The 21,637-nt window shown below is 40.2% G+C and overlaps 2 protein-coding genes across 2 annotated transcripts; both read left to right on the top strand.

The window, feature by feature from the left end:
- Positions 1-4,351: 4,351 nt before the first annotated feature.
- LOC111221623 (ankyrin repeat domain-containing protein 33B-like) lies at positions 4,352-8,149 on the top strand. The gene is made up of 5 exons (XM_022745077.1): positions 4,352-4,392; positions 5,316-5,624; positions 5,729-5,858; positions 6,178-6,318; positions 7,305-8,149. The coding sequence occupies exons 2-5, from the start codon at positions 5,364-5,366 to the stop codon at positions 8,147-8,149; spliced, it is 1,377 nt and encodes a 458-aa protein (XP_022600798.1). The 5' UTR covers positions 4,352-4,392; positions 5,316-5,363.
- Positions 8,150-10,265: 2,116 nt separating this feature from the next.
- LOC111221636 (activin receptor type-1B-like) lies at positions 10,266-21,604 on the top strand. Its single transcript, XM_022745094.1, has 9 exons — positions 10,266-10,409; positions 13,574-13,819; positions 14,839-15,105; positions 15,235-15,465; positions 15,620-15,787; positions 16,901-17,057; positions 17,190-17,314; positions 17,438-17,568; positions 18,607-21,604. The coding sequence occupies exons 1-9, from the start codon at positions 10,343-10,345 to the stop codon at positions 18,730-18,732; spliced, it is 1,518 nt and encodes a 505-aa protein (XP_022600815.1). The 5' UTR covers positions 10,266-10,342; the 3' UTR covers positions 18,733-21,604.
- Positions 21,605-21,637: the final 33 nt, after the last annotated feature.

A 21,637-nucleotide genomic window follows, 5' to 3' on the forward strand; every position in this document is an offset into this window, starting at 1 on the left:
TCCCGAGCCTCTCTGTGTGGTCAGATAGTGGGCAAAGATTATGAGAGGGACCAAAAGTAAGTGAGGGAGCGACAGAGAGGCAGGGAAGGGGAGGAGCTGTGATGAGGGAAGGGATGGTAGCTAACATGCTGCACTGCTGTGCCAGCATCTGTTTCCCCGTCCCACCTCCTCCCGTTTCTCCTTCTTCCCCTTCTGTTCACTCTCCCCTACATCTTCACACCTCCTCATCAGCTTCCCTTCTCTTCTCTCTACAGTCCTGAGCAATGAAACATAAATGGACTTTCCAAGATTTCCATCCGTACAGATTAACTCCCCATTCAATGTTTTGTCATTTTTGGCCATGTTAATGGCATGTCTCTGTAGAAGGCAATCTCGGTTGGTCGGTTGGTCGGTACTCCAACACTTTGATCTCAACAACTACTGGAGGATCACCATGAAATTTAGTAGAAAAACTCATGGTACCCCAAAGAGGAACTTGCTGATCCCTAGAATTTTCACTTCAGGCCATTAGTGGATCAAAGTCTTCATTTATCTATTGAAATATCACAACATCTACTGGATGGGTCAGCACCAAATATTCGTGGTCTCCGAGGGATGAATGCTCTCCTGCCTTTTCCTCCATTCATTTATGTAAACTGTACAGAGATGTCACCAGTTGGCATCAGTTCATTTTAAGGGGTCAGAAACATTGGAACCACTGTTTAAAGTAAAGAGGAAATTCAAAACATCCATGGAAAATTCACTTGACCTCTGCTGCAAATCAGGCGTGTGTGCACAAATATCATTGCAATCCCTCTGCAAGTGTTTCTTGGTGTGTAAGTGACTGTGTAAAGCTTTCAGTAAAACGTAATAAAAACTGCTTCAATGATTCAGTTGTACTGACACTTGCAGATCAACAAAGATGATCGATCATTAAACCGGTCATTAAACCGGGTACCAAAGCATTTCCTCTGCTGTGGACAAACCAACATGTGGAAATATCCAGCAAACAACAAACTGAGCCGGCAGGATAGAAGCAGGCCGATTTAATCTCAAAGCAAAGATTAAGTATTCATGACTAGATGATCTTCTGTGTACAGCTGTCCAGGCTCGTGGCAGCCGGTAGTGTGAGTCAAGGAGATTTATGCATAAACTCATACGAACCCAAACAAGGACAAAGTCAGCAAAGAAGAAGGAAAAACAAATACATAAGAACTTGTCTCCGATACAGCTGCTGTTTCTATGAGACACGCGAATATTACACAGTTCCACGCAGACAGTTACACGGTCATGTCACAAGTTGACCAAAGCCACCCTTGAATCTCAATCCACCGAGGACAGATTACAGCTATTAAAACATCAAAATGCTCTTGCTCTCTTTGCCATCAAGTTAAGCTTTTAAAAACTCTGCTGAAATGATGATCCCTGTGAGCTGAAAAGCACTGATCTCCCCCACAATGTAGGATTATTGTATGTGCATGCATGTGTATGTGAGCGTGCAAATGCCTAATTAGTCAATATCTAATCATCAGGCTAAGGCCATGCGTTGCTTTAAGTATTTTAAATCTTAAAGTCATCTGTGATGTTTTGAGTGCAAAGTGCAACATGTTCAGTCAAATCTCCGATGTGACGACTGCTCTTCTTTTCTGTCAGATAGCTCCCCACTATGGGTGACATAGGAAGTGCACACAGCAGTAAACTACTGTATTTCTCTGTATTCGCCGAAGACATGGGAGCAGCAGATGAACCCACAATGTTACCTTTGCATCCTGCAGCCACGTTGGATTTCCTTGTCCACTTGAACTGTGTCCTGATGTCCTGATTGTTTTCAGTGGACAACAGTTTCTCCCGGCTGGTGTCTGAAATCTTATGCAAAGGACAGATGAGAGTAAGTGGGTGAAGTAATGAATAAAATAAGTTGAAATTTAACATTTAATTGTGGCTCTATTTGTGATGTGTTTGCCCGATAGGTTTAGGGGTAGGTAGAACAGAACAGAAAAAAGAGATGGAGCTAATTATACCACTTGTCTACTCTATTTCACCTTTCTCTCCCCACCCTTCTGTCTTTCCTATTTTTGCTTCAGTTTAAGTGGTTTCTTATCTTATCTGTGGAATTTCTCTGAGAGGACGAAACTGATTGGGAGACAGCACAACATCAAACCCGAGGGTCAAAGAAGACTAATGCTGAAGAATAAGTCAGGCTTCATATCTGGTTACTGCCATACAAAAATGTTATTAAATTACTCAAAGACCTTAATGAAGGCAAGATAGTCGAAAAAGTTTGTGGGATGAATTGACGAAGAATTCTGGAGGTTGTTCAATTCTGATGGATTTGCATCCAAAACCTGAAAAAATGGGAAGCACTTCCAAAAAATGTTTCTATAACAGATTATTTCTATAATAAAAAAAAATCAACCCTATATTATATAACTTAGCTTTAGATTCATATTTACAAGGATAAAAATCTAATTATGTTACTATGCACAACATATGGTACAGATAACCGGATACAACAAAATGTAGCAGGCATAAAACACACAGTATGCATCCTACTCAATTACATTTCACATAATTTCAGAATATATACCCATATGATTATTATGAGCAGCCCATGTTGTTAAGTTTTTAGCAATTATTGCCATCACAACATTTGAACAATGTAGGACTCATGAACCAAAGACACTCACTTTATCAACCCTGTATCCCAGAAGCTGTTCAGTCCTGCCTTGCACTTTGGCCAAAGTCTTCATTTTGCATCCCTTGCTCTTCTGTTCTCCTTGATTTGTCCTAATGTGGTGTCCCTTTTTCTTCACCTTAAGGTCTATAAATTCTGTCTCATTCTTCTCTCCTCATTCAAGCATCTATGCCTGATCCACTGGTTTTTGTTTGATAAAGAGGCAGAAAACAAGTTGAAAAGGCTTCAGAAAAAGATCCCTGCTATCCTGCTTGACGTCCAACAGAAGGACAAAAAGAGACAATTTATATTTTGCACCAGATCCTTTTCTCCTCTGGGCAGATGAAGACAGCTGGTCAGTTGCAGTGTTATGTGTCCTCAGGCCCTTCAGCATAAGAAGGGGGCAATCTGTCAGGACAGGTCCAGCCACGTCCCACAGGTTCCATAGACTAATTTCAGTTTCTGTGACCATTCCCAAAGCAGGAGCTTTAACTAACCCAACTAACTAAGTTATTATCACAGGAAAGACCTGATTGTACCATCATCTTTTTTTTTTATTTGTCCTGTTTTCAGCTCCTACACTCTGCACTGAATATAGTGAAATTCTCATAGACCTCACTTTAGAGCACACACAGGCATTTCACATTTAATTAATGTCAATACAGTTTGTTGTTTGTCATATCAAAGACAAATATAACTGCTCATCAGTTTCACCTCATGAGGACCACATTATAAAGGCTGAGGTCTGAGATTAGAGCCTGTGAACAGTGAGATCCCCACCCTGTGGTAAATCTGAGAAATACCATCACTCAGCCTCGGCTGCAGCCGTCGTTCTGTGCAAAAAGTTTTGTTGCTGCTGTCCTGTTTTAACTATTGAGTTTGGATTCTGACCCATCTGTTGAAAGCACGTTGGTCACCTCTGATGGGATTTGATTGTCTGCTGGTCAGTCTTAACAACTAATTAGATTCCTCTGGCTTAAACAGCTTATAGTAAACATTTTATACATTTACAATTGGATTAATGACTTATTTGTGGATCAAACACTAACGCTATACACGGTTTCTGTGTTTTAATAAGAGATTTTTGCATGAAAGCATCAATGACAATGTGTGGTTGTTGTTGGCATGTCACTGTTGATCCACCTTCAGGATTTCTCTTCCATGTTTTTCTGTTTATGTTCGCGTTTATCTTTCAAATAATGATGATGATTTGTGCCATCATGGTGTGGGTCAGATGTTCCTATAACTGTTTATCAGACACTTGTAACAATGGGAATCTACTTATTTTCCAAAATAAATACATAACAGCAGAAAAACGGCATGGCAACTTCAAGAAACTCCTTCAGTTTAGCTAATTAAAAAAACAGGTATAAGTACCAGGTAGTACGGAAATCACTAGTGTTGTGCTGAAAGATGAAAATGGCTAGAGCAGTAATCCTCTCCATAAAGCTGTTGTAAGTGGGATGAGCTAAGCACAGGAGCTGAACACACAGTGTCTCTGTGAAGACTCTGTGAAGACTCCTCCTCTCAGTTTTATGTCATCACGACAATATGTGGGATGGAAATGGGTAAAGTACCTCTATTTACAGGCCCAGGAGAAAAGTGTGACCTCTCGGCTGCTCGGAAAACACAGTAGGAGTGTTAGAAGAAGTCAGAACTCGAGGAAGTCAATACTCTTCCACAAGAAGCCACGGAGCTGTGACATAGAGAGATTTACAGCTGTTTGAATACCCTCTATGGTAAGTGTATATTCTTTATGTTGATATATCAGTGTCAGTTAGTTTGTCATAGTGATTGTACATACATTATGATTATGGATGCTGCAGTTCTCTCTGGTTTTCTTCTGTTTAATGAAACTGAGCTGGCCTCACATGTCTGTACTCAAAGATTCTTGAACGTTTATCATATGAAGTAATGCTTTCTTGTACAACACATACATAACAGGTAATGATTGGGTCGTGAAAATGTTTGGAAAACCACTGTCAGTGCACCCCTTTATAGATGTCAAATATTCCTAAATCACAGTTCTGTTGTTTTGATTTCACAGAAACACTTATGTTGTACTGTACACCTTTGTTTGTGATGAAGTGCCCAATATATGTCAGTTTGAAAAACACGCACAAAGAAAAAATACTGTATTCATTAATTTGTTTGTTTTTAGCCATTTTGGCCTCAGAGAGTCAAAACACGAGTTGACCAGGGCCACATGTGACTGGGGTTATTCTGAGTTGGTTTGTTCCTCATTTAGCTCCCCTGTATGTTCAACAGGGGTTTTAGATGCTGATCCAGTTACTCAACAGTAAAGGCACGCTGAGCTCATATGGCCACGCCCACTCCATGACACACAGATAACACAATCATAATCCCTGACTGACAGACTCAGCCTTTGTCAATGTGTCAGAAAGCTAACTTTTGATCTGTCAGATCTGAGGCCTTACATATCCAGTATGTTGTGATTCACCAACAACTTTGCTCCTACAGTGAGGACATGATTTTAACTTGGCATTATGTGTAATTACGGAGAGCTTTCCAGGGAGGAAAAATTCATCCTTGCTGAGTTTCCATCTCTAAAGCACACCTGATTGCACCTTTGTTGCTATAGACAACATCCAGTAGTTTCTGCCCAACTGGTTACTATTTTCTATTCTATTTTCTTGTGTAGATGTAGCCAAAGGACACAGTACCATCTCACCTGTTCTGTTGTTGGAAGATGGCCACTGCAGCAGAGGACCCCCACCTGGGCTCAGGCCCCGATGAGGACGACGTGTCTCTGTCAGGGGGCGAGTCCGATTCGGACAGCATCCTCTCTGATGACTCAGTGCTTCCAGACTACGGGCCGGAGACGACTAATGGGCGTGCAGCATCAACACTGTATCAAGCATGCGCCCGTAACGAACCTTTCTCTCTGCGTAAAGTTCTGGAGAGAGGGGTCACAAAAGAAGAGGTCATGGAGCTGGACATCAACAGCTGGGTGAGAGTCTAATTCATGATTGTAATAATTCACACACAAGCTTTGGCACGATGTGATATCTTATGGTATTGTCACTGATCCTTATCATTGGCTATTACTAACAGAATGGCTTGATGGTGGCCTGCTGCAAAGGTTTCGTGGACATTGTATATGGGCTTCACAACTGTCCCTTTATAGACATAAACCACCAGGACAACGAAGGCAACACTGCACTGATGATTGCAGCCCAAGCAGGTAAGTTGCACCTACACACAGGACATTAACACAAAATTTTACTTAATGCATACAGTAAAGGTTAAGTTTAGTAGCTAAAGCAATAAAGTGCAACACAAATGACTGAACAGCCTCAAAAATGTTGTAATGAAATAGTGGTAATAATCATCTATAGCATTATGTGACTTATATAGACTGAGAACTGTAAAGCTTTAATAATTTAATTTGATCTAGATGAACCAACCAATCCCACATAATATCTTCATCTGAGCAGCAGAGCCAGTTTTCAAATGTTACACATCTTCTGACACAATGCTGATCTATCTCTCCATCTCTCCAGGTCATATCAACACAGTCATGTATCTCCTAAACTACTATTCTGGTATAGACACGGAAATAAAGGATTGTCGTGGTTTCACGGCCCTCATCAAAGCTGCTATGACCGGCCGCAATGACGTCGTGGCTGCCCTCGTAATGGCTGGTACGTGAGAGCAGGGTACAGCTGTGAACTTTTCTGGCATAAATGCTATCAATGATACATTACTTTCTTTGATGCACATCGTAAATACTGATTAATAAATTAAGGCACAATATATCCTCTTAAATATTTAAGAGAATTTAAGGTACACAGAGGGCCCCATTTTAACACAATTCTGGCTTATTAACCCACCGGTGAAATAACCTTTGACTTTTGACAATGATGTACCCATATAGAAGCTGCTGTACTATGATATTAATAGATCTTTTTTTTTGAAACCCTGACATTAGCTCATTAACCAGGACTCCTATAGCTCAAAATGAACAGTTGCAGCACTGGTGGTGAGAATAGCTGACCTCATGGTTTATCTGTCCATATTTGAAGCCTGCTAACTCTGTTTGCGAGTGAATGTGCCAGTGACGCCAGACCGGTTTAAGGGATCATTCTGAGGTCATTATCCAATCTTAACACAACCCCCAGTAATCACTGATTTACTAGTCTTGCAGGCTGGTTGTAGATTAGCCACTTGCAGAGCTATTTTTAGACTGCACACGTTTCCTAAAGTCTCTGCAACTCATAATTTATTGTTCAACATTGCAGCTATGGCTGGACAATATGACCTGTAGCATGATAAATTGTGACATTTACAGCAATAACAATATACGTATGTATAAATTTGGCAGCCCAGTACAGCCCAGTCCAGCTGGACTTTTGGACTATACTGTGGATTTTTTGGACTGTTGGTTGAACTCTTAATTAGAAGTCCCTGCATGCTAGTTTATCGGCGAGGCTTACAAGGATATTTCCCTGTAAACTAGAATGAAGCCATTGTTAATGTTATTAATGACACCTGTTCTTTTCCTGCTATGGCAAGCCCATTGGTCAGCCATGAGAAAGGCCAAAGGGCTCCCCGAATCACTTTAGAAAAAGAAGCTGAAAAGAAGAAGCTTATTCACTTTTAAATTAAAATGAACCCTTGTTTTTTCCAGGGGCTGACATTAATGCAGTAGACTCTACAAAAGGAAAATGTGCTCGGGACTGGGCACTGAAAACAGGTCGTTATGAGACCTTGCATCGCCTCCGCCGCCTGAATATGCGACCGAAAGCTGAGCAGTTCTGTGAGAGTTATGTCCCTGAGTGGCCTGAGCTCAAGGAGAAGGTAGCCAAGGCCATAGCTGAGAAAAGCGCAAGGGAAAAACTTACCCAGCATATAAAAAATACCTTTGGATTCAGAATTCCTCGTGACCCACAAGACAACGGGGTCTTTGACCACATGGTGCGCATGACCACAAGCATCCATAGTCCACTAATTTCAACTGGATGCCGTCCACTCTGCCCAACAAGCCCTCCAGAGGTGGGGAAGAGGCGGCTGGCTGTACCGGAGCTGGTGAAGAAACACTCAGATAAGGAGCTAGAAGAGAGCTCGGTATGCCACAGCAACGGCTCCGTGTCACACATCATTCCCACAATCCACTCTGCAGAGTCCATTGCTACCAGGTGCTGCACCGACACAGAGCGGCGAGGAAGCATCCTCTCACTGGCCTCCACCAAAGTCGCTACTACATTTATTCCCCGCAGTATGGCGAGAAGGAACAGCGTGTTCCCCTCTGGCTGCATCCCCCAGATCAACATCAGCAGGCCTACAGAGGCAACGCCAAAGAAAGAAAAGAAGAAAAAGAAGAAGAAGGAAAAGGGATTCCTGGAACCACCCAAGTGGAAGTACAAGGAGATCAAGGATGAGAAAAAGAGGGAAAAGAAAAAGGCTGAGAAAGATAAAGCAGAGAAAGAAAAGGAGAAAAAAAAGGAAAAAGAAAGCAAGACGGCAAAAAAATAGTTGGTTGAAGAAAGGGCTCTTGGGAGATGGTAAATGGACTTGCACTTACAGTATATAGCCCTTTTCCAGTCTTACTGACCACTCAAAGCGCTTTACAATGCTTGCGCATTCACCCACTCACACACACATTCATACATCACACTGATGGAACAGCCATCAAGGGCAAATTGGGTTTTGCTATCTTGCCCAATGACACTTTCACATGCGGACTGGAGGAGCCGGGGATCAAACCAACCACTCTTTCTAACTAGTATACGACCTGCTCTACCTCCTGAGCCACAACCACTGCCAGCCCCCACCCCAACCCCCCCACACAGGCACAGCTCTTCTGCTTGAGAACTATATGTTTTTGAAAATGTGTTCAACTCAGGGACTGAAACTGAAACCAAATATCTTGGAAACATTCAGCGAATACTGACCATATAACCTAAAGGGGAAATAGGTACAAGAGGAAATATTTTTTCCTTCGTATGACTGACTGACAGAAGACCTCAAATGAGAACTGTAAAGACTCTTCAGGAGGATTTTTGAAGCTTTTAGTCTGTCTAAAAGTTTTGACAAATATTACATATATTTTGAGATAGAATAGAGAATAAAGTTTATTTTTCCATTAATATATTCAAAATTTATAGAAATAAAAAAGACGATGATTATGATACAATGCATAAAATCCCTGTTTACCGATTCAGGTGCAAAAGCATTTCTAGTATCTACCTCATTGTTCAAATAAAACACAGAAAGGTAGACACATACTGTTTGTATACCTGCATATCCAAAAGTCAAATTTATCCCAGATGTTAATTTAGAAACATATAGCTATTCCATAGCCCATTTGTGTTCTTATATAATATTGTTGTCTTTGTTGAATTTGTTGTAAGTTAACTTTTGTAAATAGGCCAAAATCACTTGTAAATACTGCAAACATGCATCAACATGGAGGATCTGCTCAATCCTCTCACTCAGTTCATTCAAGTTTTATTGCCATTTTCTTATACTGCCAATTCATATGATGTATTCTGCTTTTATTAACTCTATGAGTGCATGGATTCAGTTTGCTTAAAATTACTAATAAATATAGGACAGTGAAAAATTAGCAGTTCGTTAATCAGTTTTGAAGCTGCAATGGTCAATATTTTTACACTAACAGTAGATCAAATGGGGGCACCCCGTTAGCTCACCTCACCTGTATACCATTAAGGCCGAGTCCTTGTCACAGCTGCATGAGATCAAATCTGGCCCAGGTCCTTTGCTGCATGTTATCCCATGTCTCTCTTTCCCCTAACTTTGCTGTCTCTCTTGCACTCTCTCCACTTCTCTATCACAATAAAGGCACAAATGAACCCCCCAAAAATGACTTAAAATTAAAAAAAACAAATGATCAAATCAAAGTATAATGGGAAAGGTGTAATTTGTCATGATGGAGGCAGAAAGAAGTAAACTGACAACTGAGTGTATATTTTGTAAAGTGACCTGTATGCCAATATTGAACTTTCAGCTTGTTCTGCTGTCACCCAAAGTGGCAAAAAAAAAACAAACAGTGAATACAGCTTTAATGTCTAAAGGCTGATGGCCAATCAAAGACCACAACTGAAGACAACAATCCTCAATCAATGTGTATGTGGAGCTGGAGGCAATGAAAGAGCAATCAAATGTACTGACAAAAATATATTTATATATTTTGCAGAAACAGCCTTTTCTCCATTCCTCTAATTAATAAATCTTGAGAATGATCTCAAAGCAATAAAAGCCTAAGGAGAAGGAGCCAGGACCTGGTGTTGACAAAAGGCCAACTGTGACTGGCCTCTGTGTCCTAATAAACATATTTTGTCACATTATATTTCTCTCAAAGCATCCATTCTGCCATATTCATGACTATAACCACATGGTGTTGACCTTTAACCTAGCTATTTGAATGGATGTAGGGATGGCCAGATAAGATTAGGATAGATAGATAGATAGATAGATAGATAGATAGATAGATAGATAGATAGATAGATAGATAGATAGATAGATAGATAGATAGATAGATACTCACCTCTTTAATCTCCACTCTGTGTATGTGCCTGTGCTGCAGCCTGCTGGTGGAGCATGTTAGTAAACTGACAGCCTGGTTAGCTGTCATCGTCTCGCCTCGCCACATCTAACGTTGGCTAACTGAACGTGTTAATGCGATGAGCCGGGAATTTATTGACCATGGCTAACCTACGGATTTCGTTAGCCGTCGCGGTCGTCCAGGCTGTCCTGTACAAAAGCTCCGAGGGTGAGTAACTTATTGTTTGCTTTGTTCATGAAGACGCTCGGGCCGCTGACAGCATCAAGGCGAACGGATGTGGAGTTAGCTGCGAGCTAACGTCAGCTAGGCTGGCTAGCCTAGACGAACACAATTCAGTTGAGCCATAGATATGAAACCAGGTCAGCTCTCATTTATGTAGACCTGGGGACTATTTAAATATCTTTCATGTTCATGTAACAAAACAGTATATCCCACCGTCTCCCTGTTGCTGTCGAGCTAGTTAAGCTAGTCTGAAACAGCAGTTAAACGTGTGTTCAGGTAGCATGGACTGACAGTTCAGTGAATTATTTTGCTGTCAACAGAGACAGTCTTGCTCAGTTTTGGAGCTGTTTATTCCCTCTACAACCTGTACCCCAGTATTTTATAAGCATTTAATTACCTTTCTGCAACAATCTAATAATATTATTCAGATACATTTAACGTGTAGCTAGTTAGATAATGATACCATAAAGGTATTACTGTATATATCAAGGTTTTTAAAGTGCTCAAATGTTAACGTAGAGTGGATGTACTCAAATTACTTGAAGGCAGAAATGAGTAATCTCATGTTTACAATATCCAGGCACATATATGGAGATTGCACACTTTTTACAATGTTGCTACATTGATAGATAATACACAGATTTTAATACTGTAAATAAAACAAAGTTTAGGATTATGAGACATTAGGTAATTTCAGTAGCCTATTACTTTTTTTATTTTTTTTATTCCACTTTTGTGTATAGTAGAATGTATTCAACAGCAGGTTGATAATATGTATTTGATGGGGTAAAGCAGGACTGGGTGATATGTATAAGATCATTTAAATCCTTTAAAAAGTTGTTCATCACATTGATACAAAAATGTTGTAAATCAAGTACTGGCATAAATAAGTTCAGGGCTACAACTAACAATTATTTCCAATACCATTTAAATTGCAGTTCATCTTCATAATGAAGGTGTTCATTTTATTTCCATTTATTGTCAGAAAATAGTGAATTTAGTCCATTAGGTTTGCTTCATTCAGCCAACAGACTACAAATGCAAGGTTGTTCAGTTTATCATTGATACAGAGAAAAGCAGCAAATCCTCACATTTGAGAGGCTGAAACCAGAGAATATTTTGTGTTGCCTTGATAATGATAGAAAGGATTAGGATTTTTCTATTGACCGACTGATTGAAAAGATTTGTCGACAAACAGAAAAAGAGATAAGTAATGGAAGAGTTGTCATAGTATAAATTGTTGTTAAATTTCTGTCATTATAAGGTAGATATCAACAATTCACCCATCTCTATGACAAAGTGATGTTTAGAAAACTGGACACTGTTCTTCTTCTGGTATTGCAACCTGTGAAATAGTGCTAGGGGCACATCATAACTATACAGCGTATTCCTTTACGCCCCCACACAGTGCAAGGTTGTGGTGTCTCGATTCTGTTCCTGTTGATGTCGTCAAAACCATGGGACATAAACTTGTTGCTTATGTTGTAAAACACACTGACACGAAACATAGCCAGTCAATCCTGCTGTGTACTGGTTGAAAACAGAAAAGTGTGTAGGGTAGCGAAGATGACCCACTGCTCAAGCAGCTGAATTCCAGTGGCGATATGAGCTGCTGTGAACTTCTCAAGGAAACATTTTTTCCACTCTGATTTATTATTATTATACATTTGTAATGTTTTCAAGATGAACATGCAGAAACCTCTTTTTTACTGTTGCCTTTTATCATGGTCAAACCGCATTATGTTTTGATAATTTCCATCCATAATACTTGTTTCTTCTCTGAGGACTCTTTTGTGGTTTTAAAACAATCAGCCCAATGTGGATTAAAGCTGTGACTTTATAGCCATGGAAAGTCTGAAATGTCAATCCTATTTCATGTTTAGTCAGCATGTCTTCCTTATTTCCTTATTTCTTCTGTGGCTGTTTTTGTTGCTGGTATTTAACCACCAGCATCTGCTAAGTAGGTGTTGGCATTGTGTGAGTCAGTACCACGAAACATGTTGTAATGTATTAACTCTATATTTCCTCGGTTTGACGTAGATAATGCTGAAGTTCAGCTGCATGTGTGTGGGTTTACAAGCAAACACATCTAACACACAGGCTCTACCAAGGTCATTTTCTGCTGAGAATCCACTGGGGGCATTTTCTGAATTACTGGAATGTCACATCATGTCTGTGTCTTAATAACATTACTCAATTTCACAGAGGAAGTCTCGGTCTCTTGTTAGTCTAATGACTGTCACAGCTGGTCATTTAATCTCTACCCCTACATGCCCTCACATAAACTCTCTCCACCCATCCTCCCAAAACCCCTGCCATCCTAACACACCCCAGCCCACCCCCTAACACTTCCTCTACTTCCTGACTTCGCCAAACCCATCCTCCCTCTCTCTGTCCGTGTGTAGTTCATCTTTGCAAAATGTCACTCATCTGAATTTTTTCCCTCAATACTTGAAATATTTAAGGGTCTTTGCTACAAAATTCTCCTGAACCTTGTCGAGTTGCCACCTCACACAAGTTTCCCACAAATCAAACCTTCCCTTTTGCAGTTATCTTTATTGGTGACCAAAAAGTGAGATGTCACGTGCCTCACTGACAAAGTAAACTATCACTAGCATTGTCCTTAATGTTTTTAGGCTTTTTGTAAGGCTGCACATTGTTTGTAAGGTGTCATGCACGCTGAAGCTATGTCCTAAATCCATACTACATACTAATGCTATAATGCTACATACAGGAAATGATACATGTATGTGTGATGTCAGTTGTCAATCAAGCTGGGCATCAAAATCCTCTATCCTCAACAGCATTCTCAAGAATTGATCGTATTTGTTATTATTATGCATGCTGTCTGCTTAGAGTATACTTTATTTTATACTAGTATGGATTTGGGACATGAATCTGCTCGCTGTTACTGCCCTCTGCTGCATAGGATTTCTATAGAAGGATCTTCTACAGCTGAGAACAAATTACAGTACTTCATTAGTACCCTTGACTGACTGTTGATGTTTTGTAACAATAAATTCACAGCTTGTACACACAGTATTCATTTGCAGCGCTTGCAGACCAAAGTTTATTATTCTGAATCGTGGAATTTTATTAATAATATTTTTCATACTGTTTTGCCTCTTCTGCCCCCTCCACCTCTGCAGCCCTTTGGTGTAATTGCACCACTGCCCAGTGTGAGAAGACTGGCTCCCTGTGTGAGACTGATGGAGCCTGCATGGCTTCCACCTCCTTCATTGACGGCCAAGAACAGCACATCCGTATCTGCATCACACGGGACAAGCTCGTGCCCCCGGGTCAGCCGTTCTACTGCCTCGGTGCAGAGGGCTTGCTCAACATCCACTGCTGCTACACTGACTATTGCAACAGCATTGACCTCAAAGTACCCTCAGGTGAGAACTGTGAAGTGACGCACAGCTTATACAGCAAATAAATTACATGAAAAAAAAATTGTCTTTACCTCGAGTACAGTACATCTAACACATGCCCCTGGCCCACAGTGAGTGAGTTCATCCCAGACCAGGCAGCAAAGTGTGTTAAACTGTCTTGTGCTTTCTGTTTAATGTTCAGGTCTGAGGAGCAGCTTTTGCACCTTTATTTTAACTTTAAGTTCTGAAAATGAATGAGTGACCAAGTTATAACATGTTCTACATTGTCTGTGATGTTATTTAGAGACATCTCAGTGCCCAAGAAGGATTTCATACACTGTTTTTTGTGACTCATGGTTCCTGAAAAGATAAGTGTTTCCAAGGAACAAGGGTTATAAAAAATTATGGACAGTGTTCATCCACAGCACAAAAAAAAGTTCTTAACTACAAAGCAGCATTTTAGAGACAAAGTGACAAGTGTTATTCTAAGTCAAAGTTGCTCTGCTTGGTTTGCTGGCTCACATACTCACATTTTTCTGTCAGCACGCACATTTGGAAAATAATTTATGCTAGGACCAGCTATAATGTATTGAAACACGAATAATTTCAAAGATCCATATTCATTTGTCAAATTCATATGTCTAAATCAAGGGTGGAGTTGAGGAGGAAACCAAAACGTGATGCAAGCATTACAAAGACGACGCACTGCTGAATAATATGGAGTGTTCAAGAGAGAGAATAAGGAGACCTTTTAACATTATTAGTTTGCTGTTAATGTAATTTTAACACTTTTTGTGTCTGTGCTTTTCACAGTAAAAGCCTTTCAGTGTTGAGATTTGAGTATTTCTTTGTGAAATAACTGGAAATAATCAATGTAGGTTAATGCAAGAGTCAAATGTTGACTCAGTTTTCCAATTGTCAAATCAGACAAAAGCTTGATGCTGTTACCCATCAAGGGATCATCATGTCAGGGAAAGAAGTCGGTCTTATGTTGCACTGGTTGCCAGGTGTCAGATATTAATTTCCTACTCTTCTGTTTTCAGTGACATCTCCATCAGGGCTGGAGGGAGGCTACGGCCCAGGTGGGACATGGGGGCTGGTGGAACTAGTTGCTGTGATTGCAGGGCCACTATTCCTGCTGTGTCTGCTTTTGTTGGTGGGTGTGTTCCTGTATCAGTACCACCAGAGGGCCTACAACCACAGGCAGAGGTTGGAGGTGGAGGACCCCTCCTGTGACCACCTCTACCCAGCCAAAGACAGGACCCTGCAGGACCTCATTTACGATCTGTCCACATCTGGCTCAGGCTCGGGTCAGTTGACAATGGGATAATAAATCAGATGGCCAGCACTCATTTGGTAGTTGACACTAGTTTTGGGATGTCTAGATCAAATTTACTGACTGGGGATGACTGGTCTCCATTCTCATCTTTTCTGAGCAGGTCTGCCTCTGTTTGTCCAGCGGACCGTGGCCAGAACTATTGTCCTGCAGGAGATCATTGGTAAGGGGCGTTTCGGGGAGGTGTGGCGAGGACGTTGGAGGGGTGGTGATGTGGCAGTGAAGATCTTCTCATCCAGAGAAGAGCGCTCCTGGTTCCGAGAGGCTGAGATCTATCAGACTATCATGCTCCGTCATGAGAACATCCTGGGCTTTATAGCTGCTGACAACAAAGGTGTGCCCCTGTTGTTTTGTAGTCAAATAATGAAGGAATAATTTACTTCTTGGAGGTACTAGTATTTGTGTTTTTATTTCCTGTGCAAGAATGAATCATTTTGAAGTAAACTTATACTTTCTGGGGTATTTCTGTATCTCTTTCTCTTGCTCAGATAACGGCACATGGACCCAGCTGTGGTTGGTGTCAGACTACCATGAGCATGGCTCTCTGTTCGACTATCTGAACCGCTACTCTGTCACCACTGAAGGAATGATCAAACTGGCTCTGTCAGCTGCCAGCGGCCTTGCACATCTGCACATGGAGATACTTGGAACACAAGGTAGTGTTTGTGCATTTGTATATTTGTATTTAGGCATTACTTAATTTTTCCTGTGTTCCACCTGTAATTAACAGGGTGGTTCGAATGGTGACACTTCCAAATAGAAGCTAAAACATCTAACACACTGTATGTCACATTCAAACACGTGGTTTAGTTTCTGAAGTAATGAGTATTATTTCCAGAGTTTCTTTTAACTGTTGTAAAGACACATCAATGCCTGAGCAGGTCAAGTCTGCTCCCTACATGACTTACTTTCTCATCTCGTTGTATAGTAGCTACCAGTGGTGAAATACATTTGTGATTTCTCTGAATTCTCTAAGCTGAAATGTTAATCATTCAGTTGTTTCATCCAGGAAGTTTCATGCTTTCTAGAGGTGAAAGGAAGTTTGGGCAGTAATCCAAGTGAAAAAAACTTGTGTCAACAAGAGCTTTTCACTTCTTCACTACTTACAGTGCTGGTTGTATAAATTTCCCTTCCAAAACTCATTTGTTACTTTGCCTCCCCCACCTACAAACTGGCACAAGGCCTCTCACTCAACTGATCTCTGTCTTTAGATAAAAAGACTCTGATGTAACTAGATAGAGTAAACAGAATGTGTCACAACAGCATGTTGAATTTGATTAGAAGTCACCCACAATAAAAGACTAATTGTTTTGCGAAGTATGTGTGTAATATATTAATTCAAAATAGAAACTTAAAAATAGTTTTAAAAAAATATATATATATAGTAGAAAAATAATTACATCATGTTCTTGAAGATGTAGAGAGTTTTTATTCTAGAAGGGGGTCTGAAAACCTAAAGTTGCAAATGGCAGAGAAAGAGGTTAAATAAATAATAAACCTGTGAAAAAATAGAGGACACTGAAAATCCAGTGTGGTGAAGTTTCTAAATGCCCTTTGTTTTCCAACTGTTGACATTATATGGTCAAGGGCATGTGTTCGTGGGCTCCTATCCAAGTCCAAGTCATCATGCTTAGCTGTCATCACTGTCACATACATGGCTGCACATGCCTGTTTTCTATTTTTATGAACCAAACTGATGCCCAAAAAAGTAAATGGATACAGAAATAAGAATTCAGAAGTGATTACCATGTACATTTATGTTTTAATAGGAAAGCCAGGCATCGCCCACAGAGACCTGAAGTCCAAGAACATCCTCGTGAAGAAGAACTGCACCTGTGCTATTGCTGACCTGGGTCTGGCTGTCCGTCATGACTCTGCCACTGACACAATCGACATCGCCCCCAATCAAAGGGTGGGCACCAAGAGGTCTGTGTCCACATACACACTTGCTGACTTAACATTGACCTTCCTTTCGCACACATATCTTTGACACCTTTCCCAGAATATCCTTTAATGCTGTACATTATTACAACCTGGGATTGTTTTTACATCTCACAGGTACATGGCTCCAGAGGTTCTGGATGAGACTATCAACATGAGACACTTTGACTCATTCAAATGTGCTGATATCTACGCATTGGGGCTGGTCTACTGGGAGATCGCACGCCGCTGTAACAGTGGAGGTCAGACTCTTTTTGTTTTTGCTCTGGATACTCGACCTGTGTTGTTTGTTTTTTTTTTTTTATCGGTGTTATAAGCTCAGATCACAGCACTGGGCTGACCTCAACACTGTCCTGTGTTATCAGGTATCCATGAAGAGTACCAGCTGCCCTACTATGACCTGGTACCTTCTGATCCTTCCATAGAGGAGATGAGGAAGGTGGTGTGTGACCAAAAGCTACGACCCAACATCCCAAATTGGTGGCAGAGCTATGAGGTATGAAAATGCAATTCATTTCTGAAAATAAAAATGTTATTACTGTTGAATATCTTCACTGTTTTTAGAGGGTAATTCTAGTTTATTACAACCAGGATCTTATCTTTTAATTATTTATCTGTTATTCCTATTGCTAATGGTAAAATTGTACTCACCAGTTTAGGGGCACATCTAGGGATGCTGCAGCATCACAAAAAAGAAGTCCCACGGGTCATAATTGTTACCCAAAGTGAGTGACTTACACACAGTTTTTCCTTTGCATGAGAGTGGACATTTCAAGTGCACTCACTTTTGGTTTTACCTCCAAAAACTGGTTCAGGTTTAGAAGGTTTAGATAACCTAGGAAAACTGATGGCTCGTTTACAAATAGAACCAATTTCAGATAAATCGGTGTGTGTGTATTTGTTGAGCGATGAATAACAAGAAAGCTTTACAATATGTTTGAGATCATTTAGAAGCAGTGTCACTGTTACATAGTTTGTCCACAGAGAGCGAGGTTTATTTTTTAACTATAAACTGTCCTGCCCATTAAATATCTTGGTCACATTTCAGTGTCCTGGCCAAGACAGCAACACCACATAAAACATAAAATCTAGAGGTGTCACAACTTATAATAGACGTACAAAGAATTAGATGAAATCTAAAAGAAAGATTCACAAATGACGTAAAATAAAAAGGATTAAACAAGACCAAGGCCAATATATTGATTTTGGCCTCAAATATCAAGTCACAGTCGGACATTTACAACCTGTCTGATTGTCGGACTGTTTGTGTGTCTTGCCCCATTGAAATGTATTCATAGAAATATAGCTGTGTTCCCAAACCTGAACAGTCACAGCGGTGAGTACAATGTTATCATAGACACTAAAAATGACACCAAAAACTACAAAAAAATGACCAAGTTGTAATAAACAGGAGCTATCCTTTGAAGCCGTTGTTAAATACTGTGCCTGTGCTGCATTTGTACCATCAACTTTATTCAAACCATATTATGACAAATAATAAGTCCTAGTATACCTTTTCCTCCTGCTGTTCCAGGCCTTGCGGGTCATGGGCAAAATCATGAGGGAGTGTTGGTATGCTAATGGAGCTGCCCGCCTGACAGCCTTGCGAATCAAAAAGACCCTGTCCCTGCTCAGCATTCAAGAGGACATTAAAGTCTGAGCGAAGTCAGCAGACCACTGAGAGAGCACTGAGCAGGACCCGGCTCCAGACTATAGGACAGTTAGAGAAAAGGGTCCGGGCCCTTCTACAAAGAACGCACAGAGAAAGAGAATGTGATGGAGAGTGGCACATTGTAAAATATTAGTCCATCGACACTCCTGCCAGTTTTGAAGCCACTTGATTTCCGACAAACCCTACCTCGCTTACCCAGCCAAACTACCAAGAACTCCTTTCCTGTCTTGTCCTCAGCTACTGCTGCCCTACCTGAACCTTTCTGTTCCACTCTACACATACTAACAAGGATCTTTGGATTTCCTGTATGATGGTATGCAGTCAATAGCAGGATATGTAATTAACCAGTTAACATTTTAAAAATCAGTTGCTGATATTTCAGTCTCTTTGATCACTTTTGCCTAATAGTTAACAAACAGCATTCGCTCTTATTTTCTTTGTAAGGGGGCAGGCTGGGAGGGTTAGGGGTGTTTTTAACTTATTTTTACGTATTCTGTTATTTAAATGGCTAGATCTAATGTATGGGTGTTTGTGAGGCTACTGTGTAGGTTTCTCTATGCTACACTTATAGCACACAGGCACATGACAAACTTCACAGAGAATAGTCCATCTAGCTCTGCTACAACAGTGTGGTTTGGTTAAATGCAGATTACCATGTTAACATGTACAGAACAGTTTGTGTAAGAGCAGCCCATTGACTCAGTGAGGTGTTCTGAGACTTCAAAACCCTGGAGTATTAGGGCACCTTGCCAAACATGATTTAGCCTTTGGACCACTTGCCTGGAGCCTTTCACATAAGCTGTTGTAAACCTCAGGTTTTCTTTATGCTTAGCAATCAACAAGCTGTTTTCTCAGTTTAAAACCAGCTTAAGCAAAATACACATTTAGAAAATTATTAAATAAAAATGGATTTCACAAGGATGGAGGGTTCAACTTGTTGTAGAGCAACAGCTGCCAGTGGCTTGATACTTCAGATGACACACTCGCTGGCTTCAGATCTGGACACTAACATGCAAAAACACTACATGTAGCATGTTGCACAGTGGTATATGTAGTATGTTTATATAATAGTGTCCTATTCTGAATGCAGCCGCTGTCAATCAACCCGTAGAGTATAACCTGCAATGAGAGTGTACATTGGCTCTAGTCCCTCAGATAAGCTGTTAAACGCTATATTCAGATCAACCATTGCAGCAGCCGCCACTATTTAAACTGTACATTAAATGTGAGGCAGAAATTTATAGTTTTCACTCACTTTTAAAAACACTAACTCGAGGAATCTGAATAATAGTTTGTTTTATGTGTATTTTTTTCATATTGTCAAAGCATGTCCAGTGTTCTTTTGCCGTCAGGGCTCATTCACCCTGGAGTATAACTACTGCACATAAACTAGCTTTTTAAGGTGAAACTTGTGTATATATGAGAGTTACATTTGATTGATACCTGTCATGTTTTAGATGGTTGAATCTTTTATACCAGCTTTTTGGTTGGTGGGAAGAAAATCCAAGACTTCTGTCCTGCTGTTTGTAAACAGAAATATGTACCAATCTACCTTTTCACCTCTTATGTAACATTACTGTATGCATCAGATACACTGCTTATGCTGACTTTTTCCTTTAGCTCTTTGTTACTGCAGTGCAATATTTGATTTTTTTTTAATCAGCGTTTCCCCTTGTGGCTCCTTTTGTTCACCATGCATTACCTCCTCAATGTGTAAATTGTATGTGATTTATTTACTTTGTGCCGACATTGTCAGAAATCACTGTCTACATTTTTTGTTTTCAGGAAATAGATGCACTTTTCCCGTTAGTTGTATGCAAATTCAACAGGTACTGTTTGTGTGTATAGTCTTTCCCATGTCATTTACAGTATATGTGTAGGCTGCAAGTCCCTATGAAAGCCTGAAAGGCCAAATGTGCACTACTACTGACCTCACAGCATTAAAACCAAATTATTCTCAGAATCATCTCTGGTCATGGCCTACAGTCTTTATTTAAGATCACGCCACTGAAAATGACAATGTTTACATAAATCATGCTAATCTCTGTCGGACCAGAAAAAATCTGACTTTTCTTTGGGTTTGTGGGAGAAGAAATGTTGAAAATTAATACTACTGAAATGACTCAATGCTGTCTCTCAAATGTATCCAACCCGTACTTTTTAACTCACAATCACTTGCTCACCTGCACTGTATTGTTTAAGTCTTATGGGATGTTAGTAAGAAGAGACAGATGGCACTCGATACTGTTGCTGTTGGCTGGAAAGACTGGGAAGCTCTGCTGTTTAATAGGTGGTTGAATGTCATTCATACTTATACACTAAAGAGGTATGTTTGTTGTATCTGCCTTACAATGTTAAAAATGCATAGTGTATTTAAGGTTTTTAATACCTTGCTCTAACAGTGGGGTGTGAGTGAAAGAAATGAGGTATTATATTACAGGTTGTGATAATTCCCAAGTCTCTGTCCAGTTATGGCAAAGAGACAACTGCATCCATGTACAAATCCCTTCAGGACTTCAATCATGTATCTTCTAATAGAGTAATAAATACAAGTGTTTTCCTACGTTGTGTCTATTTCTTTTATTTTCCTTCATTTTTGCCATCCCCTACCCCATGTACTGAAAATAGAAAAGCGGCTATACAAATATTTTTACATAAACAATAGATACATTACTAGTTGTATATGAAAGGGTTGCTTGGAGTGATGAAGTCACAAGACTCTGCATTTCTCCTCAGCTCTATGGAGCATTTTAGCAACTTGCAGCTCTATGTTTAGGTTTTCCAGGCCACAGCTCGACTTAACATCATGCCTCCGGCCACAGCTGTCACCGGCACGGAGGCAAAAAAAGAAAAAAAAAAAGTTAAGGCAGGTTTAATGAGTAGCTACAAAAAT

This window comes from Seriola dumerili, unplaced genomic scaffold (genome assembly GCF_002260705.1).
Source record: "Seriola dumerili isolate Sdu_G_001 unplaced genomic scaffold, Sdu_1.0 BDQW01000088.1, whole genome shotgun sequence".
Taxonomy (NCBI): Eukaryota; Metazoa; Chordata; class Actinopteri; order Carangiformes; family Carangidae; genus Seriola; species Seriola dumerili.

What these genes read in the sequence shown, in the direction of transcription:
- LOC111221636 (XM_022745094.1), top strand. Translation starts at nt 10,343, where the DNA reads ATGGCTAACCTACGGATTTCGTTAGCCGTCGCGGTCGTCCAGGCTGTC. An exon ending in CCTGTACAAAAGCTCCGAGG is followed by an intron (nt 10,410 to 13,573) that starts GTGAGTAACTTA and finishes CCACCTCTGCAG; the next exon opens with CCCTTTGGTGTAATTGCACC. An exon ending in TATAGCTGCTGACAACAAAG is followed by an intron (nt 15,466 to 15,619) that starts GTGTGCCCCTGT and finishes TCTCTTGCTCAG; the next exon opens with ATAACGGCACATGGACCCAG.
- LOC111221623 (XM_022745077.1), top strand. Translation starts at nt 5,364, where the DNA reads ATGGCCACTGCAGCAGAGGACCCCCACCTGGGCTCAGGCCCCGATGAG. An exon ending in AGCTGGACATCAACAGCTGG is followed by an intron (nt 5,625 to 5,728) that starts GTGAGAGTCTAA and finishes TATTACTAACAG; the next exon opens with AATGGCTTGATGGTGGCCTG. An exon ending in GATGATTGCAGCCCAAGCAG is followed by an intron (nt 5,859 to 6,177) that starts GTAAGTTGCACC and finishes CCATCTCTCCAG; the next exon opens with GTCATATCAACACAGTCATG.